Source organism: Pongo abelii, chromosome 1 (assembly GCF_028885655.2).
Source record: "Pongo abelii isolate AG06213 chromosome 1, NHGRI_mPonAbe1-v2.0_pri, whole genome shotgun sequence".
NCBI lineage: Eukaryota > Metazoa > Chordata > Mammalia > Primates > Hominidae > Pongo > Pongo abelii.
In genome coordinates, this window is record NC_071985.2 from 189874550 (window position 1) to 189901116 (window position 26567).

The 26567-nt window shown below is 53.0% G+C and overlaps 1 protein-coding gene across 5 annotated transcripts in view; it reads right to left on the minus strand.

Moving 5' to 3' along the window:
- Nucleotides 1–26567, minus strand: part of SZT2 (SZT2 subunit of KICSTOR complex) — a 64079-nt gene that overhangs the window by 11097 nt on the left and 26415 nt on the right. For 4 of the 5 annotated variants that reach the window (XM_024251778.3, XM_063712855.1, XM_024251774.3 and 1 more), the window contains exons 8-59: nt 23411–23621; nt 23032–23202; nt 22372–22606; nt 22052–22181; nt 21126–21268; nt 20719–20871; nt 20486–20600; nt 20053–20270; nt 18641–18856; nt 18211–18289; nt 17866–17960; nt 17431–17599; nt 17124–17238; nt 16922–17035; nt 16532–16702; nt 16264–16358; nt 15894–16017; nt 15628–15792; nt 15339–15543; nt 14954–15069; nt 14586–14832; nt 13242–13383; nt 12984–13076; nt 12756–12846; nt 12372–12665; nt 12071–12212; nt 11786–11893; nt 11635–11698; nt 11256–11441; nt 10718–10885; nt 10553–10640; nt 10356–10427; nt 9965–10166; nt 8652–8751; nt 7820–7949; nt 5828–5980; nt 5643–5745; nt 5451–5556; nt 5247–5358; nt 4332–4450; nt 4059–4223; nt 3710–3794; nt 3383–3547; nt 3104–3271; nt 2566–2699; nt 1773–1939; nt 1552–1649; nt 1335–1467; nt 1023–1153; nt 786–886; nt 536–712; nt 68–335 (exon numbers count right to left, since the gene is read on the minus strand). In XM_024251778.3, coding sequence (XP_024107546.2) covers nt 68–335; nt 536–712; nt 786–886; nt 1023–1153; nt 1335–1467; nt 1552–1649; nt 1773–1939; nt 2566–2699; nt 3104–3271; nt 3383–3547; nt 3710–3794; nt 4059–4223; nt 4332–4450; nt 5247–5358; nt 5451–5556; nt 5643–5745; nt 5828–5980; nt 7820–7949; nt 8652–8751; nt 9965–10166; nt 10356–10427; nt 10553–10640; nt 10718–10885; nt 11256–11441; nt 11635–11698; nt 11786–11893; nt 12071–12212; nt 12372–12665; nt 12756–12846; nt 12984–13076; nt 13242–13383; nt 14586–14832; nt 14954–15069; nt 15339–15543; nt 15628–15792; nt 15894–16017; nt 16264–16358; nt 16532–16702; nt 16922–17035; nt 17124–17238; nt 17431–17599; nt 17866–17960; nt 18211–18289; nt 18641–18856; nt 20053–20270; nt 20486–20600; nt 20719–20871; nt 21126–21268; nt 22052–22181; nt 22372–22606; nt 23032–23202; nt 23411–23621 — 7552 coding nt within the window. The remainder of the gene's footprint in view (nt 1–67; nt 336–535; nt 713–785; nt 887–1022; nt 1154–1334; nt 1468–1551; nt 1650–1772; nt 1940–2565; nt 2700–3103; nt 3272–3382; nt 3548–3709; nt 3795–4058; nt 4224–4331; nt 4451–5246; nt 5359–5450; nt 5557–5642; nt 5746–5827; nt 5981–7819; nt 7950–8651; nt 8752–9964; nt 10167–10355; nt 10428–10552; nt 10641–10717; nt 10886–11255; nt 11442–11634; nt 11699–11785; nt 11894–12070; nt 12213–12371; nt 12666–12755; nt 12847–12983; nt 13077–13241; nt 13384–14585; nt 14833–14953; nt 15070–15338; nt 15544–15627; nt 15793–15893; nt 16018–16263; nt 16359–16531; nt 16703–16921; nt 17036–17123; nt 17239–17430; nt 17600–17865; nt 17961–18210; nt 18290–18640; nt 18857–20052; nt 20271–20485; nt 20601–20718; nt 20872–21125; nt 21269–22051; nt 22182–22371; nt 22607–23031; nt 23203–23410; nt 23622–26567) is intronic. The other variant, XM_002810935.6, reaches the window with a different exon arrangement.

Sequence of the window (26567 nt, forward strand, 5' to 3'; positions counted from 1 at the left end):
ATTGTCACCCCCTTCCTCCCAGACTCCACAGATTTCCTGTCCCTGCTGCCTGGCCCAGTACCCTCACCTCTGCGCTCTGCCATCTTGATCTCTAGGAACTGTTGTCCATGGTAGGTGACAGGATCAGGAGGTCTGGGCACAGGACCAAGTATGGAGCTGGGGCGGGCAGCCGTGATATCCCTTAGGGCCTCGTCAAAGGGGAATGTGTCCAGGGGAAGAGGACCCCCACCACGAGAGGACCCACTCAGCCGGCCCTGCTCACGGCTCAGCGGGGGACTTGCACTCCTGATGAGGGTCTCCACTTCCATGGTCGGCAGCAGGAATGGGTTTGGCTCCTGAGAGATGGAGCATTGCAATGGGTTCATAGCCTTTGCCCTCGGACCCTCTCTCCCATCCCAGGGCTTCCTCTCTCAGACTCTCCCTCCCCACTACCTCTGCCCTCAGTGCGTCCCATCTTTCCGGCTTCTGAGCTGGTTTTTCCTTTAACTGACCCCTCAGTAGCCAAAACTATAGGAAGAGCCAGAGCAGCAGGCACCTTTTCATCTCGCACGGGGAAGTCCAACTGGCCATAATGATGGAAGAGTCCAAGCTTCTGGCTGAGTAGGCAGAAGATGAGATGGGCTCGTGCATTCTGCCACTGCACCAGGCGAACCAGCGCTCGGCCCAATGCTGCCCCCAGGTCTGGAGCCCAGTTGTAGGTAAGCAGCTGTAGCTGGAGGTCGGGGGTCAGGATCAGTGAGTTCATGGAACCCCTCTTCCCACCCAGTCCCTGGCCCCATATTTACCTTCTTGTCCACAACCTCTAGTAGCAAGAGCCTCTGCCGGGGAGCATTTCGCCCTGAGCTCCCATCACCTCCTGGCTCGAAGCGCTGCATGGCTTTGGCAGCTACATGGTGGGGGAGGGGCACAATAGGGGCCTGGGAACAGATCCCCCTTGATCCCACCCTCCCCTCTGCAAGGTTGGAGACCCCACCAATTACTCTTAGCCTACCCGCCCCCACCCGCCCCGGCCATGCCCTCACCCTGCTGTGTTGGTCTCCTCCACTGCAAGAAGTTCCTTCCCAGAAGCAGCAGACGCCGCTCAGCTGCGGGGCGGGGAGAGGGGCCCAGTTGCCCAGGGGAACAAGGGCCGAAGATCTCTGGCTCTGAACCCCTATTGAAAGGGAGGACAGACAGAAAGGCCATCCATGACACCACTCTCTGGCCTAGCCTTCACCTCCCTGGGCCTTGTTTCCACCTCTCCTAGCTCAGCTTCCTCAGGTTTGGCTTCCTATAGGCCCAGCTTTTAGGAAGTCTAGGGGAGTTCCCTTCAATTCTATAGGATCTACACTCACAAATGCTGCTCAAAGATGCGGACACTGGTGTCTCCAGCCATTGAGGTGACCAGTGCGGTGAACTCAGACAGGATGGATGGAAGGAGGAACCGGGACACCATGTGGGCAGAGCTTCTGGACACTGAGGCACAACCTGGGAGGCAGAGGAGTCACTGTGGAGCTGCAGGATGGAGACCAGGCTGGGGTTGAGGGATGGGAGGGGAGGCTGGGGTCTCACCAATCTGAACCATAAACTCCATCCAGCGCTGAGCAACACGGGCAAACACAGGATGAAGGGTCCCCACCTCACCCTCTTCTAGCTGTGTTGTCCGGCGTCTGAAGACAGTGGGAGTAAGAGCCTCATGTCCATACATGACACTTGTATGTTTATACAGACCAAGGCCCATCTGTGACCTCGCACGCATACCTTCCCAGGGCACACCACCACCACACACATACCTTTGTCTCTGGGCTCCAGAATCTGACCCTGGTGCCCGCTCAGCTCCACCAGGAGTCCGAACACTCTCAGTTTTGTGACGCCTCCGGCCCCGAGTGTCTTCTGGCCGATCCAGGACAATGTCGTCAGTTGTTTTGGGGGAACCCAAATCCCCACATTCTGTTTTACTCTGGGGGCAATGCAGTGAATGAGGAAGGGCTACTGGGAAGAGGAAAGGTGTGGGATGGAGGCACTATGGAACAGCAGTGAGCTAGGAGGATTCAGAGGTCTGGGTTCAGACCCTGGCTTCCCCAGGGGCTGGCTAAGGAGCCTTGGGCAGGTTACCTAACTTTCCTGAGCCTCACCTTCCTCACTGTAAAAGCTCTACTTATCTTGCAAGCTGTTGTGAGGATCCAACAAGAAAAATGGAAGTGAAGGCACATAGTAAGTTAAGGCTCCCTCTACATCAGTGAGAACTGCCACATTCTACAAACTCCAGTCCAAAAGACAGAGCAGTTTTTGTTTTGTTTTTTTGAGACAGAGCGTTTGTGTGTTGCCCAGGCTGGAGTGCATTAACAGGCATGATCACAACGTACTACAGCCTTGAACTCAGCCTGAAGCAAAATCCTCCCATTTCATCCTCCTGAGGAGCTGGGACTAAAGGTACATGCCATGGTGTCTGGCAGGACAGAGCAGTTTTATATGAAAGGACACTGTGGCAAGGCCTATGGGGGACTGGGAGGCAGGAAGGAGTGTAGGAGGAGCTAGGAGGCAGGCAGAAAGGTAGATGCCCACTTCACCACTTCCTCCCATTACCAGCATATCCCAGAAGCTACGCCGGCCCGCTTTGCTGGGTGGAGTCACAGGCTCCCCAGGGACAGGGGCAGGGGGAAAGGTGCTAGCTCGGCCTGCAGAGCTCTTAGTTTCCAACGATCCGTTCCTGAGACTTCCTGTGGACATCAGACATTACAGACACCCATCACTGATCATCAGTCCCCCTTCTAGAAAACTGAACCTCAAGACTGGTATGACAGTGACTTGCCACCTACTCTACCTGTCAGTGAATGACAGTATATACAACTGATAGTGTGCTGCTGCATGTGTTTGTGTGAAGTGAGCCTCTGATGCAATAGCCCTCTCTAAGTGGGTGAGCAGCTGCATCCGTTCACTGCTGCCAGCGTAGCACCTGGATGATGCCCAGACAAGCTCACGGACAACTGTGAATAAGTGGTTCTGATGTAGTAGTTCTCTGTCATGCTTCCCCTAAACCCCACCTTTGCACCCTCACCTGCCACACTGTCCTGCTTGGATCTGTGACATTCTCTGGACCCCAGGGGCCTCTTGACTTGCATACCTGTGGGTGTGTCCTCTGTACATAGTGAAGCTGGCAGCAGCTGAAGCTCGATGATGGCATCGGCCAGGGCCTGGCGAGCTGCTCCTCGGAGTTTCTCCTCCAGCTGCACAATACTAATGTTCCCCTTTTCCCACACATCCAGTCGAAGCCGTGGGGCCCCATTCTGAGCTGGAAGGAGAACAGGGACACTTGAGGGTGTCCCTAGATCTCACTCTACTCACCACCCTTACCTCCCACAGCAATAACTGAACACCTCATCCTCTGACCAAGCTGTCCCACCTGAAGAACTGTCCAGAACCACCGGGCAGCGGATGACCTGGGTCAGTTGCTCAAATTCCTCCTCTCGCAGTGGGTCTGGGGGCCCCGGAGAGGAGGGGGGCCACAACGCCAGTGACAAGGGGGCCCCTCCTTCATCCACAAAGGCTAGAGTGATGCAGGCAACCCCTGGGTAGAAATCCATAGGAAGGCTCAGCTCTGGGACTTGCAGACCACCCCTCCCAAGACCCTCCACTCAGCTGCAAGCCTGGGAAAGGTCCTCTCAGCAATAGGATGACAAAAGGCTTTCCCTCACCTGGTGGTGCCACAGGCCCGTGCCCTGCACCGTACCTTTGCCCCCAGTGCCCTGTCCACCAGGCTTGTTATACAAGTAGATGTCCAAGTCAGGGAGGCCACCCTGTGGTGGGAGTGGATGCTGGGGAAAGAACAGCCACAGAGCACTAAGACCAAGCAAATGGACAAAACCCTCAGGGATGGGTGCCCACAGCGGGGAACGTGGTGCAGGTAGACATGGGAGCACGAGAAGACACAGGCAGGTGATAATGGTCCCCAGGGGGGCATGGGTGTACCCAGGTCCATGGGCAAAGGTACATATAGGGGTATCAGTAGGAAAGAGTAAGTGCGTGGGGCAGGGGGCAGAGGTGCACATGAGTGTGGAGAGAGATGAGTGCAATCTCACTTGGAAGTGGTTCCGGCTGTTGCTATCTGTGTACTTGGGAGAGTGCAGGAAGATGAGCAAGTTCTGCCGTAGGTACCACGCCAGGGCTGGAAGCCAGGGCCTGCAGGAGGTGGGTAGGGCCAGATGCAGCACCTCTGAGGGGAGACTTCCAGGGGGCTGGATGAACTGCAGAGTGGGAAGAGGGCAGAGCTGAATGCAGAAGTTCCAGCCGAGACTGTCCCGGCACCTGTGGCTGAGTCTGGGAAGGATGCTGGTGCCTGGAGGGGAGCTGACCTCCACATCAGCTGGTGTCAGCTTGCAGTTCCGAACAAGCATAACTGTGATGACGTCCAGCGTGGCCTCATCCAGGCGCCGACACAGAACTCGCACGAGCTCATCCGTGATCTCAGGACCTTGACACAGCCATGGTGGGAAGGTGGGGACACAGGTAGAGGATCCAGCTACCCCCATAGCAGCCCTAACATGCCAAACTCAAACAATCCCCTGTATACTAGAGGCAGTGTTAGGAGTGCTGGCTCTGGAGGTAGCCAGCACTAGGTTCCAATTCTGCCAAACTACTCACTATGTGACTGTGGACACTGGAGTTTTACTCTCAAAACCTCTGTGCCTTCATCCATAAAATGAGAATTATAATAGCATCGCCCTCATAGGTTTGTTATAAGAATTACACTAGAAGTTATTTAACAGTCTCGGCCCAAGACCAGCACATGTTAATTGAGCTATAAATATTAGCTGGAAAATCCGGTTGCCTACTGGACACCTTGGGCAAAATATATCCCGAATAACCATCCTCTTCACCCCGAACCCAGTCTGGTATCAGGCCGGTGGCACCACCAGTTCTCCAGCCACCCCAGCTCCCCTTCCCCAAGCTGTGCCTCAATCAACTGCAGTCCTAACCCTGAACATGGCAGAAGCCAGTCCCTTCCCATGCAGCTCCTGCTTGAGGAAAGCCCCGAGCACAGCAGGAACTAGAGGAGGGGCCCAGGGCAGAGTAATAGGAGGTTCTAAGAGAAGTCCCAGAGGGTCTTCAGCTTCCAGCTAATATTTATGGCTCACTTAACATGTGCCAGGTCTTGGGCTGAGACTGTTACATAACTTCTAGTGTAATGCTTGCAAGTTTCTAAGAGAAGTCCCAGAGGGTTCTGGAGCCTCATGTGGCCACTCCCCTACCCCCTCCTCAGACCTTACCTGCCTGCCCAACACCATGGACCAGCAGCTGGATATGTCTGTCCACTTGGCCCACAGGACGAGCAGCATCTGAACTGCGGCTAGAGGCCATGTCTAAGGGAGAACGAGGACCCTACAGGGAAAACTGTGGTCAGGGCCCCAGCTCCAGAGAGCAAAGTGCAAGGGGCACACACAGGGGCATCAGAGAGTGGGAGTGATACATGCCGAGGCTTCCTCAGAGTAGATGGGCTCTTGGCTTCGGGACAGAGCGAGGGAAGGGGGCAGCGCATCCCCTTTCCATGGCCGGTCACTGCAGGATGTCTCTAGGAGCCTGGGAAAGAGCAGCATGTCTTTGGACATGCCTCCTCCCATGCCATTCTTAATTCATGTCCTACCCACCTTCCAAGGGCCACATACCGAAGATAGTACACAGCCTTCGTTGCTCGCTCCTGGTAAACAAACATGTTTTTCCGGTTCACCACAGAGAAGGCATTGAGCACAGAGCGCAGGGCCTGGATGGCTGGGGGAATAACATGGGCTCAGGAAGCTGCCTTTTCCAGATCCTTCCAATGCTCACCTGCCCTCTCATGCCAATCACATACCCCGAGAGACCCCCATGCTGGGCCCCATTTTGAGGCGTGAATGGACTCGGATCACAGTTCCCCACACAACGTCACAGGAGAAATGGCCAGGGACAAACTGCATTGTGGCTGCCAGGTACCCTCGGGGCGCACAGCTCTCATCAGCAGCATAATCTGGGTGAGGGGGAGCAGGGATTAGAAATGGGACACACTGCCCTCTGCCCTCCACAGACTTCTCACCTGGGAACTGGCCTACTTGTCCTCACTCCTCCAGACTCGTCCCTGACTACTGCAGAGAAATGATGATCATTCTGGGTAACACGACAGGGCCAGGCAGATGCATGCCCTTAGGAACACAGGTCATAGCACAAAGGCTTCCAGAACTATCTCAAGGAGACTTAGAGAAGGAGCTAATGAGAGGTATCAAGGCAGGCAAAGCATGAGGAAATCCTCAAGATCATGCCAAGAGATTCTGACCCTGTCATAATATATGTCAGTAGCACTCTAACACTATGTCCTCCAGGGAGTTGCAACAGTAACCTCATTAAAACCAAAAGGGTATGGCTGCTTATGCACACCAGCTGCAGAGGAGGGATAAACTGTGTCCTGGGCTTTGGAAGACAGAAACGCCAATAAACCCAAAGGGTAGTGTGGCAGTACACAGGAGCCCACGGCCACAGTACAATGCCTCCTTCGACCCTTTTCAGGTTTCCAGGGAGCCTTCCGGTGAATCAAAGTGGCAGTTTTCTCAGAGAAGCTGCTGTCAAGTGTGAACAGCACACAGGCTACCCAGGAGGCTGCAGTTTCTGTGTAGAGGCAGAGGCTCTGGAATGGAATGCTGGTTGCTAAGGGTTTCAGGGAAAAATTCTGGAGAGACTAAAATGAGGAAGGGCTGTGTCTGGGTTCTGACTGGTCTTACATCTCAGGCTGCCGGAAGTCATTTTGAAGTAAAAGTGTTCACCTGTCCTAGCTCATCTTCAATTTGCAGAAGATGCCTTTGAAACCATGGGAGTCCACTAATTATGGGGACTCTGCTTCGATATGGAGGAGATCCCAGGATGTGCTGAGAGATGCATTCTCCTGGAGATGTCAGAAACGTTTGTCTACAGACTTGCTGAGCATGTTAAAAATAAGGAGTGGTCTGATTTTACTTTCAAACCAGAGGAGAACTGCAAAGGAATGTTATGGTTCAGCTTTTCCTCTATCCGTTTGGGTGAGAGGTCATCAGGAGTAAGAGAAGGGGGAAGTGTCAAGACTTCAGTTACCATCTTGAGTGGATTATCATGTTCCCTTACCATGACTAGAAATCCCAAAGCAGTCCTGTGGCTGCCTGTCTGGAGGAACAGCCAATCAGAAGGCAATTCTACTGGCCTTCAGGTGCCTTCCCTCTGGATTTCTCTTACTTGGGAACTGGCCTGCTTGTCCTCACTCCCCCAGACTCCTCATTCCTGTCTATTTCCCTGCCAGGGAAAGACGGTCATTCTGGGTAACAAGACAGGGCCAGGCAGAAGCAGGCTCTTAGGAAGACAGATCATAGCCTGGTGCCCCTTCAGGGATCTCTCCTCTTCTGTATTCTTCAAACTCTCCCCCTCCCCTGGCTCTTTCCCTATAGAATATAAACATGCTCAAGTCTCTACTTTATTTTAAAGCTCCTTCCTTGCCCCCATCTTCCTTTAGTTACTGCCGTATCTATTTTCTCTGTCTCTTCACTGCCAAGCTACTTGTAAGAGTAGTTATTCTCTTCCCCACCTGTCACCCTCTTTCACTTTTCATTTCATCTGCTTTCTATTCCCATCTCTCTACTGAGATTACTTCCATGAAAATCACTGATGAACTCGCAGCAGCAGCCAAGTCCAGTGATCCTTTCCTGTCCTATCCTCCTTGCTCTCTCTCTAGTACTTGGCACTGATGACCAAGTAATGAGGACTCTGCCCTCAGCTTTCACCAGAGTATTCCATAAAAGAAAGGGTGGCAGCACTGCCTTGTGAGGGAGGCTCCTGGGTGGGATCTCACCATCACTGGACAGTGGTGCCCGCTGACGGGAGTGGAAGGGAGTCTCGCTGCGCCACAGATCTTCTTCACTCTCGGCCACCAGAAGAGAGTTACACACGTGGCTGTCATGAAGGTCTTGAAGAAGCAGTCGCTGGGAGAAGGAGCACGAGGTCAGGGAACTGAAATATCTCCTCCTAAGTGGGTGGTGGTGGTCAGGGGTGATCAAATGCCAGAGAGAATGACCACTATCACTGGGGATTGGAGGTCAACAAGAGTATCAGTCATCACAGAGAGGTCAAAGCTCAGGCATGTGAGAGTGATTCTCAGTCAGGAACACTTGCCCCTTTGGTGCCAGAATCTGTTCACCATCCGTCGAGTCTCAGCTTAAAAATCACTTCCTCTAAGCTTTCCCTGATACTTCAGATGGTCAGATCCCTGTTACATGCTTTCATAGCAGCTTCTACTGTTCCTTTTAGGATTCTTCACAATTGTAATTGAAATAAGTTGTGCAATTCAGTTGTTCAACTGTCCCCCATTCTACACAAGCTCCACAGAGTTACAGCGTCCCTCTGTCTGGGTCACTAGTATATCATTAATGCTAGCACAGTGCAATGAGAGGGAGTATCTCATGGTTACTGGGATGGTATGACAGAGTAACCCACTGTTACTGGGGGTGGGTTGTGGAGCACTCCCAAGGCTGTAGGGAGCTGGGGGAGAAACAGCATCCTACTAACTCGGGGAGTCAAAGACTTTCCATAACTGAAATGGACCAATAGCCTCTGAAAATCAAATTCTTAGAAATTTGGTTCTCATCTGCTCTGTGTCTCCGGGCCTGGAGAGTCCTGCCCCTTACCTGGTTGACCTCCCTGCAGATCTCCCCAACTCGCCTCACCAGGAGCTGCTGTAGGTGGCGACACTCAGTGCCCGGCCCCCCATCCTCCCGAATCAGGCTCCTGGGAAGGAAGGATAATCTGACCAGAACTGCAGTGGGGAGGAGTTATATGTAATGGCATGATATGTATATGATATGACATAACTGCAGTTATACGTATCACGAAGGGGAGAGAAAGTCATGGAGGTGGGGCCAAGAGAAACCATGAAAAGGGAGCAGGCTTGGACAGAGGTAAACCTGGTGGGAAATGGAAGAGATGGAATTCTCAAGAGCAGTTCTGGATGCTGAGGCTCCACACTTGCTTCACCAGCTCCCATACGGGCACCACACTGAGGCTCCTTTATGCTGTGCACCTCTTCTTTCTTCTCAAGTCTTCTTCAGAATGGTGGTCTTCCTTTCTTCTCAGCCCCACCTTACCCTGCACATGCCACCCACCCCTGAGATGAGAGCAGTAGTGAACCGATGCCTATGCAGGAATCCTGGCTCTGTCACTTACTATGGCCTTGGGCAAGTATTTAACTGACCTGTGCTTCAGTTTCTTCACCCATATGATAAGGATATTAATACGCCATAGGGTTATGTAGATAAATGAGTGGATTCATCTAAGCACCAGAACAGTGCCTACCACATAGTATGCACTTGATAAATACTAGCTATTATGCCTTATTATTATTATTATTTTTTGAGACAGTGTCTCGCTCTGTCGCCCCAGCTGGAGTGCAGTGGCACAATCTCACTCACTGCAACCTCCACCTCCCAGGTTCAAGATTCTTCTGCCTCAGCCTCCCAATTAGCTGGGACTACAGGCGCCTGCCACCACACCCAACTAATTTTTGTATTTTTAATGGAGACGGGGTTTCACCATGTTGGCCAGGCTGGTCTCGAACTCCTGACCTCAAGTGATCCGCCTGCCTCGGCCTCCCAAAGTGCTGCAATTACGGGCAGGAGCTACCATGCCCAGCCTTATTATGCTTTATTTTTATACATGAACTTCTAAAGCTGCTCTGATCCTTAGATGTTGTTAATGCTCAGCTAGAAGCCAAAATCCCCATCAGCTTTTCGACTCTCATCTATAAGACAGTTGAATGTGATGTGCTTAGTTGTAAGATGTGGGAAGTGATCGGGAGCCACCAACCTAAGAATACAAGTTGGATCTCTACCCAAGCTCTCAGTCCCAAGTCTTACCTCTAACAACACTGGAGAGAGAGGTACTGTGGGAGCAGAGAGAAGAGGTTAACAGGAGCATGAGGGTGCAGGCCCTGGCTTCTACTTACCGTGCATGTGCATACACTTCCACACGGTCCTGCAGGACCCGGACAATGAGCCAGAAGTCAGGCAGGCAGGGCCCAGGGAGGCCTGAGAGTGAAGGCTGTGGAGGTGCTGGCCCAGGTGGAGTCCGCAATGTGAAGGGGGCCTTCTCACCAAGGGTGTCATTGGGACCCTCACTGTCTGAGCCACTGCTGCCACCATCATAACCTGTGTCAGATGCACTGAAGGTCAATCCCATCCGAAGCTGGGCCTGACTCATCTGATCCTCCAGGTGCATCTGGCTTGATGCACTTCAGATTAGTCCTTTCTGAAGCCTCCTGCCTAGACCTTTCCCGGTACAGCCCTAAGCCCACCTCCCATCAGCTCAGAGTCCTTCACCCCATCCCCCCAGCTTACCTAGGTGGTCTGAGTCCACACTGCCCTGACTGGACATGAGACTTAGTCCCCGGCTGGGCCCAGGCTGACTCCCTGGATAGAGAAGGAAAATGCCTGGAGCCTCTCTCAATCCTGTCGAGGGCCTCCCTCCAAAAATGGAAGCATGGTCAGGGATCTGGTCCTGGCCTCCAGACTTTGCTGCCCAAGTCCTCTCTTACCTCCCTGTGGCATGCTGGGCAGGCTGATGAGGGGGACACCCTCCGAATCCTCTGGGGACCCAGGTGCTTGGGGGCTGGCTGTCAGGGTCTAAGGAATAGGAAGTCAGGACTGAGGTATAGGCCCCACACACCCAGCACCTCCCTCCATTCCCAGGTAAGACTCACCTCCCCTTCGATGCCTTCAGCCCTGTCCTCATGAGTGTGCCAAGCCCAGGCCGCTGAAGAAGGCTCCCCATGGGACCCACCTGGCTGTTGGCCAGCTGCCACAAAGAAGAAGCCACTGTCAGGGTCTTCAAGAAGAACATGGCCAGGGAGATGGAAGCGGCGGAACTCCTAGAGAGCAGGAGCCAAGATCACAGTTTAGGCAGGGCAGCCCTCCCTACACATGGTGAACTACACTTCCTCATGAGACGCTCCTAACTACCTGGTAAAGCAGATGCTGGCATCCCCACTGCTGAGGTAAGAAAAGATTCAGTGACTTGCCTAAGGTTCAACAGGAGCAGTGACCAGGGTGGGAGCTGGGTTTCTTTCCACTGAGTTGGGCTGCCAAGCACAGGTGTCAGGGCAGACGATATGGTGAGTAGGGAGACAGGAGGGATAACTCTATGAGCTCGAACTAACAGAGGGCCTTCCAGTCCTGTGCCTGGGACCCAGGGAAGGATGGGCCCCAAGGTGACCCTGCAGTGTTCGGAGGGCAACCTACCTCCTTGAATTGTGTGAGGGAACGCTCTGGCCCAAATACAAAACTCAGTGGCAGAGTTTGGCGAAGGCAGGTGGAGCGTCCAGGAGAGCTATGGATATGGGCAGCTGCGCGGTGCAGGGCAGGGCTCTGTGGGATGCCCCCTCTTCGGAGTGCCCCCACCATCTCATCTTCCAACAACCAGCGGATCTACAGTTAGACAGCAAGTGACAAAGGGCACCTCCCTTGCTTCCTTGGGCATCCCCTTACTCCCAGACTAGAAGACACTTTGCCTCACAGACTGAGAGAGGCCTCACTTCTATCCCAGAACAAAGGGGGTACCTTATCTCACTCATACGATGGAAAGGGAATCAGTTACAGTGTTGGGGGAGGGGGGGCTCACCTCATTCATGGTGGTCTCAATAGCCAGTCTGTGGGGTGTGGCCAAATTGGATAGTCCTGGGTGCCTAATTGGAAGAAAGGTTTAGATATTGGTTTCCAGAAAATGAAATTGAAAAGCAGTAATGAACTCTGAGAGGGAGATAAGGAAGTACCTCTCTTCTTCTGGGGGTGGCAGTGGGGGCCCGAGGCCATCATCTGACCTTAAAGATGATGGCTGTCCTGGGGATCGTGGGAATGAAGCACTGCTTTCAGATGTTGACCTGAACAGGGTGGGAACAAAAGTGCAAAGGTCAGGAGTTACTATCCTTCCAGGGCCTCCTCCTTACTCCTTTCTTGGACTCCTCAAGGTCTCCTTAGTCCCCAAGTGCTCTAGATTCCCTTAGTGGTCCCCCTACCCTAACAAGGTCCCAAACCCCCCACCAAACTTGCTGCCACACCGGTGGTGCTGAGGGTCTGAGGCCGTGGGGAGCTCCACTTCCAGGGGCAAAGTCAGCATGAAGACATCCAGAGTCACACTGAGGTCCCTCAAGGGAACTCGGCCTCCAACTGGGGGGCCCTCCAGACTGGAAAGCACCTGGCCTGGGAGGGGGGAAAGTTAGCGGTTGCTGAGGGCTCTAAGACAAGCACAGATTCCAAGTTCTATGTGTTAAAAGACATAACCCCTAGGCTCCCCTCCACTCCCACTTAGGCAAGCTGTTCCAGGACCTTTGGCTTTCCCTTGGGCTGCCTCAAACTCACCCAGGCAGGTAGGCAGGCTGCACACAGGTACTGAGCTGTGCTGCCCACGTAGCCGCACGGAGCACGTGAGGTGCAGGAAGAGCGGTGGCAGGTCATGAAGGAAGCTCTCAGGCCCAGTGGGTGAGTCACCCCCCAAGATACTGAAGGAGTCTTCATCAGGATTCACAGTGTCTACGTCTGACAGCGAGGCAGAGTCTAGCCCAGCAGGCCCCAGGTCTGATTCACGGCTCTCCCGGTATTCTACCTCTAGCTCTGGGTCACTCTCAGTGACCACACAGCAGGCAGATGTGTCTCCTAGTAGTGCATGTCATATGGTCAATGAGAGAGGCTGGCAGTGGAACCCTTGAATCTCGGCGTGAAGCAGCCTTCCCCACCTTGACTCACTTGCCCACACACCTTCTTCTCCCATAAGCTCAGCCTCTGAAAACTCCAGGTCACTGATTTTTCTGTCCACTGTGTCCCGAGGCCCCTCATCCTAGGCAAAAGAAAGAGACAGCGTGATCTAAGGCAAGACAAGAGCCATATCCAGGCCTCAGGGAACCAAGACTCAAGAAGGTCTGGGTGGGTCTCTGGGTTGAGGGCACGAGAGAGGTAAGGAAGAGAGCCACTCACTTCTCGCCTGCTGGATGGAGGGCAATAGAAGAAGTAGTGGGGATTGGAAGGCACTGTGCGGAAGTGGAGACGACTGATCTCTAGGAACTTCTCCTGTTGTGGGGTTTAGAAGGAGGTTAGAACGTCAGCCACCCCTCAACAGGATACTACTCCCTACCCTAGAGCAGGACACATGCATACCCCCAACCCAGGAGAGAATCCTGTCCCTCTGCACAGGCAGGACTCTACACCTCTTCTACCCTCACCCAAGCTTCCCACCTGGATGATGCTATGAAGGGCACCATGGGCCTCTCCTCTGAGCTGGCAGACATCTGTCAGAGAGATCTCTGGCCCAGGGTCTGGAATGCCAGGGACACGGGTGCTCTGAAACTCAGGCTCGCTTAGGTCCTCGGTCTCTATGCTGAATGGTTGGGGTAAGGATGTTGAAGTGTTAAGAACCATCAAGCTCTGAAGTAGCCTGCCTCCCAACTGGGGAGCAGCACAGGAAGCCTTTGTCCACAGGAAGAGTACTTAGTGTAATGGCATGGGTGGTGAAAGAGGCAAACAGAACCAACCAACACATTTTGGCTCTAACCTCCATATTCCTTTTTTTTTTCTTTCCTTTTTTTATGGGACAGAGTCTTACTCTGTTGCTGAGGTAGGAGTGCAGTGGCGCCATCACCACTTGCCTTCTGAGTAGCTGGGACCACAGGCATGTGCCACCACGCCCAGCTAATTTTTAAATTCTTTTGTAGAAACAAGGTCTCCCCTGGTCGCTCAGGCTGGTCTTGAACTCCTGGGCTCAAGTGATCCTCCCGCCTCAGCCTCCCAAAGTGTTGGGATTACAGGAGTGAGTGACTACACCCAGCCTTAACTTTCATATTTCTTAATGGATGAGGATTTCTATGAAACAGAGTAGCGATAACTCCCAGTTTTCTGACTTGGATCACTAGATTGAGGGTGATATTTTTCACCATGAATGAAGAAAAATCAAGGGTTAGTGGGAAGAAAATGCATTCATTTGGGGGGCACGAAAAGTGAGTATCTAGAGCTCCAGAGAGAGAACCGGACTGGAGTTCCAATCTAGGAGTCATCAGCATATCCATCCTTCTGGTTCTTCTGTTTCCCCAATGCTAACACATTGCAGATGCTAGACCCATAGCTGTCTGCCTGCTTGCCTTTCTCCTTCTCTCCTCCCCTTCCTCCCTTCAACAGGGACCTGTTGAGCCCCTAAGGTGAGCTGGGGACTTAGCAGTGAGCAAAATACAGTTTTGGCCCCCATGAAATTCACAGATTAGTTGGGGAGATTCCTACTATTGTGTGGATGTCCTCAGAACAAGTCTCTACGTTCACAGTTAGCACCAGGGGACTCCCTATCCCTGACTCAGCTCATCACTCAACACCAAAGCAGGGGAGATGGGGAGAGCCTGGGAGGGAGACTGCTGCCTGTGCCAAATCGGGGAGGAAGGCTGCATGGGAGTCAGGGAGCGGGCGACAAAGCACTACTGCTTCTCAGGTGCTTAGATACTACCTTGCACAGTCATTCCCCTGGACTGGAAGGTCCTTGTTTATAGGGACTTGCTCTGTGTACCCCCTTATCCATCATTCAAGTATAATCCTAACCTGGATTCAGAAGCTAGGATAGCTCGTTCCCGAGGCTCAGCACCCTCCTCCATGCTGCTGCTGAAGGGCCCAGGGCTGAGAGGCCCAGGACTTGGGGGTGCATGAGGCAAACCCCAAGTGTGGCCACACAATGCAAGAAGAAATGGGGTGATGTCTATTTCTTGTAGTAGCTCCTCACAGGCATCTACTGCTGTCAGCAAATCCTGGGAGGTCACACTCTGTGCTTGCTGCAAGCTGCGGAATAGCCCTGATGGAAGTGGAAGGGGCCATGAGGCTCAAGCTCTGGAATGCCCTCGCCAGTCCCCACCCTGTAATCCCTGTATCTCCCCCAGGGCCCCACTCCTCCCTCCCACGGCCCTCCTGCTCACCACGGACATAGCATCGCTGTGCATGCTCCTGCAGCAGGGCACAGTGGTTAGCTGCCTCCTTGTACCGGGGTTCCATCCAGGCTGAGGACGGGGAGGGGTGGTCGAGGAACTGAGTCCTAGGAAGGGGAGGGAAAATGGAACTTGATCAACTCCCTTAAGTGATACCTCAGACTCATTAGCCATCCACACTCCAATGGATCATCTACAGACACATATCAAGTGTATTCATGGCCTAGCAAGTTCAAGGGTTTGCTGAGGGAAATCAAGCAAGGAGCCAGCAGGATATGGCAGCAACTTAACCTGCCCATGCCTATTAGTGTGTACTTACTTCTTGGCTGGGAGCCATGGCCCGGCGAGGACATAGGTCAACACTGAAGGCACTCACCGGAAGATGAGGTCTCGGGGCGCCTGAGGGGGCTGCATGCCAACCATTTGTTCCCTCAGCGCTTCCAGTGAACAGCTGTAGATGTAGACAGGACACCGGCTCCGGGGCCCATCTGCACTCTCTGTCTGGGAAGCCTGACGCCCAGCGTAAGCCTGTAAGTCTCGACGGAAGGGTGGGCTTAGCTCTCCTTGATTCTGGGCATTGTCTGTGAAGAAAAGGTGTCACGTGGTCTTCCACCCCTATCTGTTTCCCACTCCCACTCCTGCCCACCTTGAGTCGGCAGCCTTACCACTAGCCAGGGTCACACTGAGGACAGGGACTTGGGACTTTGTAGCTTTGACCCCAGTTCCTCCTAGATCTTTCAGACTGGGAGCCCCACTCCAATCCCCAAACTTAGGCTTTGTCTCCTCTTGAGGGGGTCCCTCCAGGCCACAGGCAGCCAGACGCTGGACATCTGAAGAGGATCAGACATAAATCAGAGCTGCCTGGTGGGCCGGTGAGGGAGCTCAGGGGTTTGTATCTGAGGGGGTTCGTGAGGAGGTCAGCAGCTGGCACCTGAGAAGGTAGCTGGGAGAAAAGTCAGAAACACATGCTGGGGGTTCACAAGCCTTGCATAGCAGCGCCACTGAGGGGGCTGGGCAGAGATGAGAGGCTTGAGAGTTTCAGGAAGACCTACACTCTGTAAGAGAAAAACAGAAATTAGAGAAATCTATAAGGGAATGTCCAACCCCTGTTCCCCTCCTCCACCCTAGAGCTGACTCATCTTAGGTATAGCTTGAAAGATCCAGGACAATGGAAAATGACGGCATTGTGTCATTGGCAGATGCCATTTAGTCTCAAGGGCGGTAGAAGGTTGGGGCCTGAAGATGTGGTGCTGGAAGGAGGTCAGTGTGACAAAGGCTCAGGGAGAAGAATCGGTGCTGACCAGGGAAGTAAAAGCGGAGTCTCCTGTGGCCTGGGTGCTGCCGACTGCTTGCTCCTTCGGGATCCCATGAACCCCCAGCAGTGGCCCCTCGGCACCTACAATGAGGGTAGAGATGGGTGAAAGAGGGCAGGGCCAACAGAGAGGAGGGACTCTGGGTTGAAGAAAGCGGGAGGAAGGGGAAAGCCAAAACTCAAAGACAGAAACCACCCTGTGAGGGTGGGGGAAAAGGGCTGGGCCAGGGTCTGGTGTCAGGATGCGGGGAACTCACCTGGAACGTGGCAGGTCCGCCGCAGCACCTCATTCAAGAAGGCAGCCTGGTCAACGGGGGTCAGTGGGATCTCCCGGTCACTCAGCTCCTGCCCCAGGCAGCTGTGCAGCAGGCACAGCACCATGTCGTTGGCGGGACAGGACCCCTCGGCGAAAGGGACACCCTCTGGCTCTGCCCGACACACACTCTGCTCAGCACCAAGAGCCTCCTGCTGCCCGGTGCCCCCGGCTCAGCCCTGACCAGCAAGGCCCCTCCCTCAGCCTCATATGGGCTCCTCCTGCCCCCACCACTCATCTGCTCACTTGCTGACCCATCTGTTTGTTATTTTCTAATACTTCCAGGCTTGCTGGCCCTTTAGGTGTGGGGTGAAAAGGTACCAGGTTCACCTACCTCTGGCAAGCAAGAGGAAGAACATCTGGAGCTGCTGGCACTGTGGCAGCAATCCCATTAGGTCAAAATGGAAAGGGATCTCATGGACGCAGGTGTCTCCTCCCTGATCCAATCCTACGAGGGAGGAAAGACAGGACACAGTGAGACCCAGATTACCCTACCCACTCCCCTGCTCCACCAGTGGGCCGCCTGCCCCACTCACCATCAGAGACCCTCGGCTCTGGGGGCAGAGGACCCCATTCCTTGCTCTGGCACAGCTGTATCAGGTATTCAAAGCTCAGCATGGAGCCTATGCAGGCAGCATCCCGTGGGTGGAGCTACAGGAAGAACATCAGAGGTCAGGAGTCAACCCCTCTTGGCCCAGGATACCCTGGGTTCCAGCTCTTCAGGAAGCTTCAACAGTCCCAGCCATTCAGAGGGACCAGGAAGCCCACAGGCTGCGGTACTCCAAAAGAGATAGCACCCCAATCCAGTGAGAGAGGTGTGGGTACTGTTCTGAGGACACTCACAGCTTGCGGGATCTCAGAATACGTCAGGTCCTGGAGGTGCTTCCAGCTTCCAGGGCCAGGTCCCACTCGCCCATACTGTGGCTCCACCCACACCTCAGTGACCAGATTGAGCTCCGAGTCTCCCTCCAGGGCCTCTACTTCCACATCATTGTCATCATCTGTCGAGAAGCTAAAGGAGGAAGGGCTCTGAGTCCAATGCACAGCCTCATGGCAGGGAATGAACCTCATGGAGGGAAGGAGGCAGGCACAGAGGACAGCCACAAGTCACACAAGGCCTTCCCAGACCAACATCTGCCTGATGAAGCATCTAAACACAGCACCCCCTCCCTGACTTTGGGATCAAGATCATCTCAGGATATGGGAGCCAGACCTCTAGGGGATGGTGGGGAGAAGGCTGACTCTGCAGAGGCGGCCCTCACAGATGGCCTGTCTCACCTGTCTTTGGTGGAGGTAGAGTGTGGGGGGAAGAGGATGTACTGGACAACACAGGTGTGCTTCTCTTCAGCTGCAGCCTGCCCTGGTGGTTCATTCTGTGGGCAAAATGGGAGATCTTGCGCAAATCCCAGCCAAGGCAGAGATCTGGCCTGGCCCAGCTCTGGCCCTCAGAATTTCAGTTCCCTCACCACATTGTCCTATGACTGCAGCCTCAGACTTTGCGCATCCTCTGGCCACAGGGTCCCTGTGAGGCAGTTTCCAGCAGTCCCAAGCCAGCTCAGAGGTGAGTGTCCCTGGGATTATGACAGACCTTGGTAGGGAGGTGTCATGGGGGATGGCACGTACCTGAATTGGAAGCTCCAGAACCATGTTGATGATTCCTTCTCCACTGCAGGCAAAGTGGAATCCTTCAGAAAGTCGGACTCTGAAGCCCCATAAAGGCCGGGGCAAGGCCAGGATAAGGGAAGAAGAGACACTGAGACTACAAGCTCTCCCCACATAGACCCACCTTCCAGCAGTCCTCAAGGAGCCAAGTCTGCTGGTGGTCCTGCTTAGACTGGCGGTCCCTCAGGGTATAACAAGTCCAGTGAGGATGAGAGAGGACAAAACAAATCGGGTGATGGGAGGAGACAGGGAGGGCAGCAGCAGATGCTGCTCTATACTTCTGACTGGGAATTAGAGAGGGGAAGTGTGTGCTATAGGCTTTTTGCTAGTGTCCCAGTCTACACTTGCTCTCTCCTTGCCCCGAGTGACCTGGCAGGCTTGGATGACATACTCAGTGAGGATGGAGAGGAGCTGGGCAATGGCGCTGAGAGGCAGCGCAGGGGCCAGTCCTGACGGGACACTCCAAAGCCAGCGCTGATGGTAGAGGTAGCGGGACAGTGACGCCAGGCTAGAAGAGGCTGAGCGGCCTGACACCAAGGGCAGTGGACCTGGTGGCTCCAGTGTCAGCAAGAAGGGTGCCCGGTAGTCCAAGGGTAGCTTCTCATACCTAGGAAATGGGACAACTCCCCAGCAATCTCTCTCATCCCCAGCTAAGCCATGCCCTTCCACACCTCGGTATTACTCATACCCCGCTAAGCCACACCCTTCCACACCTCTGTACTACTCATATCCCGCTAATCCATGCCCTTCCACACCTCTGTACCACTCATAGCCGGCTAAGCCACGCCCTTCCACACCTCTGTACCACTCATACCCAGCTAAGCCACATCCTTCCACACCTCTGTACCACTCATACCCGGCTAAGCCACGCCCTTCTACACCTCTGTACCACTCATACCCTGCTAAGCCATGCCCTTCCACATCTCTGTACTACTGATACCCTGCTAAGCCACACCCTTCCACACCTCTGACTTACTCATACCTCACTAAGCCACGCCCTTCCACACCTCTGTATCACTCATACCCCCCTAAGTCACACCCTTCCACACCTCTGACCTACTCATTCCTCGCTAAGCCATGCCCTTCCACACCTCTGTACCACTCATACCCCACTAAGCCACGCCCTTCTGCAACTCTATACCACTCATACCCCACTAGGCCAGACCCTTCCACACCTCTATACTACTCACACCGGGCTAAGCCATGCCCTTCCACACCTCTGTACCACTCATACCCCACTAAGCCACACCCTTCCACACCTCTGTACCACTCATACCCCACTAAGCCACACCCTTCCACACCTCTGTACCACTCATACCCCACTAAGCCACACCCTTCCACACCTCTGTACCACTCATACCCCACTAAGCCACACCCTTCCACACCTCTGTACCACTCATACCCCACTAAGCCACACCCTTCCACACCTCTGTACCACTCATACCCCACTAAGCCACACCCTTCCACACCTCTGTACCACTCATACCCCACTAAGCCACACCCTTCCACACCTCTGTACCACTCATACCCCACTAAGCCACACCCTTCCACACCTCTGTACCACTCATACCCCACTAAGCCACACCCTTCCACACCTCTGTACCACTCATACCCTGCTAAGCCACACCCTTCCACACCTCACCCTGCTAAGCTACACCCTTCCACACCTTTGTACCACTCATACCCCGCTAAGCCATGCCCTCCACACCTCTATACTACTCACACCGGGCTAAGTCATGCCCTCCACACCTCTGTACCACTCATACCCCGCTAAGCCACGCCCTTCCACACCTCTGTACCAACCTGATAAGCAGTTTGTCCAGTGGCTTATGCAGGACCACAAGGCAGGGCCGGTCAGACAGGGCCTGCTGTGGCCCCAGCACGGGGGGTGACTTGGAGGGAGAGCCGCCCCCACCAGCGCCCCCTAGCCCTTTTCGTTTCACCTTGGGCGTTGGCTCCTTGCTTTGTACCCGGTGGGGGAAACGCAGCCGCAGGATCTCTTCCCTCAAGCCTGACACAATCTGAGGGGAAAATGCGGACACATCCTCTTACTCCCATCTCCTACAGGTCTGGGAGAAGGGGCTCACAGACAAAGTGAGACACAGCCCTCTTCTCCAGGTCTTCCTTGGTCTGGGGGCTCCTCCCTCTATTAGACCTGGCCCTGTGGGGTTTGGGGAGAGGGAGCTAGTCTACACCCTAGGGCTCCTTGGTCAGAGTCAGTCAGGGCCCAGCTCACCTTGTGCCGGGCCGGTGCTGGTGTGCCAATGGGAAAACCCAGGCGAAGAACCATGCATGGGGCCTTGGAAATGATACGGACCATGTAGAAGGAATTGGGGGGCTGGTCTGGGGCACTGGGGAGAAATGGGAGTCAGTGAGCAGCCCAAGGTTGGCAGGAAGTAGGAGTGAGGTCTGGGGTTAGAGGGAGACGTGGGATGAGGTGGGGGGGTGAAGGGACATCACTTTGCCCACCTGGAGAGCAGCTTGACATAAGAATAGCCCTCAACTAGTACGAAGCTGCTCCAGTCCCGCAGCAGAGAGGTCAGGGAGGAGTGGGAGATCCTGCACTGGATAGTGCTGTAGCGCCCATTGCTGCCCGGGGTGTGCAAGTGCTTGGGGATTGGTCTAGGAAGAGGGGTGTGGACTGAGGTTAGACCTCCCAGCCCCAGTCTTGGAGAAAAGGAATAGACTACTATCACTCTCTTCTAGGCCTTGCCTGAGGTTATGGGGACTGAAGAGCAGGGAGGCAAGGGAAAGGCTATAGTTTTTCCTTGGCCACAGTTGGTAAGAGCTCATCTGCTGCTCCCCTTCCCATCATTCCCTATCCCCCTGACCCCGATACTCCACACCAACTATGGCCCAGCCCTAAGGGCACCCACGTGTCATGCTCCAGGATTAGCACCAGGCGATGCATGTGCAGCCATCGCTGCCAGGAATTTGCATCCATGGACAGCACTGGCTTCCAGTAGGCAGCAAACTGGGCATGGGATGAGTCAGAACCACTGGGCTGGAGGGAGAGCACCTGAGGACAGGAAGGAAAGCACTATAGGAGCATCTGTAGAGGACCAGGGTACAAACTCCAAAGAGCAAACAAAAACCATGGGTGGACTCCGTTCAGAGTCAGAGACAGCAGTGGTTTGAGGCTACAGCCCAGCCTGAAGCACAGGCAAAAACTGTTTCCACTATGAAGGCTAGATTTGAATGACTGAGCCCAGGGACAGACTGTGTAGCCTTTTAAAGCTGAATCCAGGAGAAGGATGGAACCATAAGCCCAGCTTATGTCACCAACTTGGGAGAAAAGCCCCTAAATGGTGGCAGGACCTCATGATGTGGCCACTGCACACTAGCATAAGCCACTTGCCCATCAGTGTTAGGCTGACAGCGTGGACTGAGTGTGAAGATAGCACAGGACCAAGGAAGCTGTGGTCTTCAGGGAGTACACAGTTCATGGTGGCTGGTGGTGGATGCACACAGGTGAAGGTGGCTGGGGGAGCCCAGAGTATGCCACATGGAGATGGGGCAAGGGCTCACAGTCTGCTGGGACTGGGATACCACCACCTAGACACTGTGTGAGTCTTTGCCTCTGCCACCTGTGCTCTGTTCAGGACAGCCTGTCTGTATAGATCCTCCTCTTCCCCGGGGCCTTAGGGTGAGGGAGAAGAGAAGCTCTCAAGGTTAAAGCTTGGGCTTCTGGCTTAGGTGCCTTAGACGTGAGAAAGGAATAGAAGGTGGTGGTCCTGGGCTCCAGATGCTGTGCAACCCAAGGTGGCATGAAATGGGGCTACTACACTTCAGAGCTACTCACCGGGGTGGTGGAGCCTGGAGGGATGTAGAAGAGTGGCACTCCGCTCTTGGTGCTGTCAGGAAGCGTGAAATGCTCAGGCACTGAGGAGAAGGACTGAAGGTGGGCAAGCATCTGGTCTGTCTGGTTGATGCTGCAGAATAAGGGCCAGGCCTGAGCCATATCTGACTCTGCTGGGTGCAGATGAGGGGAGCCTTAGGGGGACATGGGACCCTGGATATAAGTCTGGTTCTCTGGGTGATGATCCCCAGCTCCCACCTTCGCAAATCTGTCCCTCCATACAACAAATGGGGCAGCACTCATTGAGTGATGACTTCACTGACCTCTGCAGCGTGTTCCAGAAACGCCGGATAACATGGGTACGATACAATGAACGAATGGGCTGCCTTAGTGCACAGGACACATCATGCAAAATGTCGTAGCCGCCTTCCATCGTCACTTCCACCCGTGTTACTCGAGGGCCCTCAGGTTCCAGGGGCCAGGGTGCCATAGCCACATACTCAATGCGCATGTTGTGTTTCCACAGCAGCACCAGCTTTACCTCCAATTGGGACCCTCCTTAGGGAGAAGTGGGAAGGCCAGTTAGGAGAAGGCATAGGACTCTAGGCCTGGAATTGAGTTCTATCTGAAACCCCCACCTACCTCATGGAACCCAGCCCTGCCAAAGGTTCCAAGCATGGTTCCACGGGTTTCAGGCCCAGAGCTGGCCAACTGACACAAACACAAGTTTGTAGAAACAATCTGAAAACCAGGCCAAGTTCAGGACCCTATACCACCCTCAGCTGGTTCACCTTGGGCAAAAGGAGATAGAATTGGGAAGCTCCATGCTAAGAGAATTAAGCTCTGATGACAATTCAAAACCCACTGTCTCAAGTGATAAGGTCTTCACTGTGACACTCTTTCATGTGTGATACATGTGGGTCTTCCCACACACAAATTCTTGAGACATCTATGGGATTACAGCAGGGCCTAATGGCCCTTACCTTTGGCCAGTGTGACCTCTCGGACACTGTAGCCCTCTCGAAGCCGCACCGACACGGTGCTGACCAAGTCGGCTGGCACCTCCTTTTCAGTGTGCTTCTTCCGGCGCAAGGCCAGGGCAGGGTTGCTGCTTGCAGAGACCAGGTGCTCATTAAATAGGCGGTGCTGAGAGCCTGGAAGACCAGTAGAGATGGGGAAGGAGACACTGGTTATCTGCCAACTGACAGATCTGTAGGGGGAAGGGGCTATGCTGAAATCACTGTGAGGTAACAGTGCCAGCAGAGCCAGCCCCAGTTACACTTTCAGTCCTCCAGGGCCCCATAATCTCTGGGCCCATTCTACATTCCCTCCTTCCCACACCCACCTCAGTGTGCCTCTCACCGCAGTAATATTCAGGGTTCAGTGCTTCCCCACTGCGCAGGAAGGAATAGAGGAGAAATGCCCGGTGGTAGACAGTCAGACCCAGGTTGCCTGGCTCTGGCTCAGGACAAGTGGACAGGTAGGACCCAAATGTTGCCATTGCGATGAACTTCATTAATTCCACATTGGGCACATGGCCAAAACTGCAGTCGTAAGAGTAAACTCCTCCCACCTGGAAAAAGTGAGCAACAGAAGACCTAGCTCTGACAGAGGCATAGGAGAAGGAAGAACAGGAGAGAAAGAGACTGGGCTAGGTGGCTGCTCCCATTCCCTGGACCACAGAGTGGGAAGTAGGCCAGTGTTTTCCCAGGACAGAGCACCGTCTGTGTCTTTCCTTCCTTAAGCCCTTCTGTCTGATGCCCATGCTAACCGGCCACAGCATCCTCTTTGCTTCCTCCTCGATACCTAATGGCCCACCACCTCCTTCCCTAAAGATTTTGGCAACTGGTTCGCTAACTACCTGTCATCACCCTGAGAGACTTCAGTTTATCAACACTTCTCAAACTTTAGAGTGTATGAAAAACACCTGGGGATTTTGTTAAAATGCAGTAGGTCTAGGGTGGGGCCTGAGATTCTGCATTTCAAACAAGCTTTCTGCTGGTCTGTGGACTACATTTTGAATACAATAGCTGTAGGTGGGAAATTAGCAAACTACATATACCCTGAGGGCCAAATCTAGTCCATCACCTATTTTTGTGAACCGAGTTTTATTGGAACACAGCCACACACATTTATTTTGTATTGTCTGTGGCTGCTTTCACGCTTCAACAGCAGAGCTGAGTAGCTATGACGGACCAAGTGGCCCACAAGGCTTAAAGATTGACTGGCCTTTGCAGAAAGTGTTTGCAGACATGCTCCAGATTACTCATTCAAGTCCCTGCCCTCTCAGTTCCTTAACTCTCATCTCCAGTAACTTTCTCTATTCCATTCACCTGCCTATAGGCTACACGCTGGCTCTTGGCTTCAGGTGGAACAAATTCATCTTTGCAATTTCAAATTGCCATAACCCACTGATTACATACAGCACTATTCCCTTAGCTTCCTCCCACCCTCCTCCTGCTGCTGCTCTTTGACCTCACTGAGACTGCCAGGCCTTGAACCTCTGCTCTCTTCAAATCTATCCACGTTGTCCTGACCCTCCTTTCTCAACCCAGCTTGGACCCTACATTCAGACAACTTCATAAGCATTGCTCTCAAATCCCTGACCCTCTTCACTCTCATCTGCTTCTTCAAAACCCCAACTAGGATCACAGCCTCTATTCTTGGCCAGTGGTGCCCAAACAGAGAAAACTGACAGTTGTGTAGGTTGGCACCACACCAAAACATATGACACCCAACTCAGCTAGTCCTTCAGGGCAGTCCTCAATACTGTTCCTTCTTCCCAACTCTGGCCTCTCTTCCTTACAGTACTCGGCTTCACCTTTTACTTCAGAGAGAAATCGGAGGTCCTTCGCAGACATTTTCCCTTCTACTTTCTATTTTCAAAGAAAGAAACGACACTTCCCTGCTCCAAAAGAATCCCTCAATCTGTTTCTTAAGACAATGCCCCCCTGTCAATTTAGAGACTTTACTCCACCAGCCTCCCTTTTCCTTCCTTTATTTTCAAACTCTTCTTCACTACAGATCCTTAGAAACATGCTTAAGTCTCTAGCTTTAAAAACAAAACAAAACACTCCTTCACCCTGTACTTCCCTCTGGTTACCATTCTCTCTCTTGCTCTGCTCTTGATCTCAACAGCCAAATTTCTTGTGTCAACACTTGTCCCTATTTCCTTCCTTCTACCCACTCTTCAATCCCCTCACCACCTCTTCACTAAAATGGCTCTGAAAAAGATCCCCGTGACCTCCTAATCACCAAATCCAAAGGGCACTTTTCATTCCTCATTTTACTTGATCTTTTTGCTACTTCTCACAGTGTAGTTACCATGTGAGAGGCAGCAGAAAGATCAAGTAAAATTTTCTTCCAAAAATTCTGACTTCTCTGACACCACAATCTTCCGGTTCCTGGCTGATTCTTCATTCCTTGCTGGGCCCTCTTCCTACGAAAGACCTTGAACACTGGTGTTCCCCAAAGTTCTTCCAGGACCCTCTTCTGCTCTCAATTACCATCTGTACCCTGATAAATCTTAAATCTCTACCTCTCAAGCAGTGTTTGTCTCCTGAATATCAGGATCTGTGTATTCAATTGCTACCTGCTACAAATAGCAGCCATTTCTTAAGTGATTATGTACAATGCTACATACTTTAAATGCATCTCACCTCCCAGCGAGATAAGTACTTTTACAATCTCCATTTACAAATGAATCTGACCTAAGAGGTGAAGTGATGTGCCCCATGTCACACAGTTAGTAAGCGCAGTCAAGATTTAGACCAGCATGCCTAACTCCAAAGGTGATGTTCTTAACTGTCTGTGTTCAACCACAGGCACCTCAAACACAACATACACAAACTTGCATTCATCATCTTATCCTCACTCTACCACAACTGCTTCTCTTCCTTTTGCTCTGCTGCTACCCAGTCATCACTGGAGTCAGAAACCTGGAGACACCTTTTAAGCCCTCTTCTCTCTCATTTCCTACCCCCATCTTGCTAATCATGAAGTCAAGTTGACTCTGCCTCTTCATTTTTCTCAATCCCCCTAATTTAAGCCCTGATCCTCTCTCACTGCAATTAGTAGCCTCCCCAACTTCCCCTCGTCCTTCACCCAGCAGCAAGAGTGACCTTTATAAAACATAAACCCAACTAATGACTTTCCTTCTATCTATCTGCATCACCCACAGAATTATGCTTAACCTCATTAATAAAGCAGAACCAGATTTTCATGTTCTGGCCTGTGCCTACTCCTTCAGCCTTGTTTCCCATAGCTTTTTACCTCCTTCCCTGCAGTCCATCAATCCAAATTAGCTGCAGTCCCTGACTATGCCCTTTCCCCCTTTGGTTAAGCTAGTTTGAGCAGGGTTTTCTGACCCTTGCACTCAAAACAATAATGACTAATCTACAGGGGGAGGTGGGACTGGAAATGACTGTCAGATTTCAAATTCTGCATTCTTTTTGCTTTAACAGCTATTTCCAAAATCCTAAGGAAAGAGGAAAAAAATGAGAGTCCTCTCCCACCATGC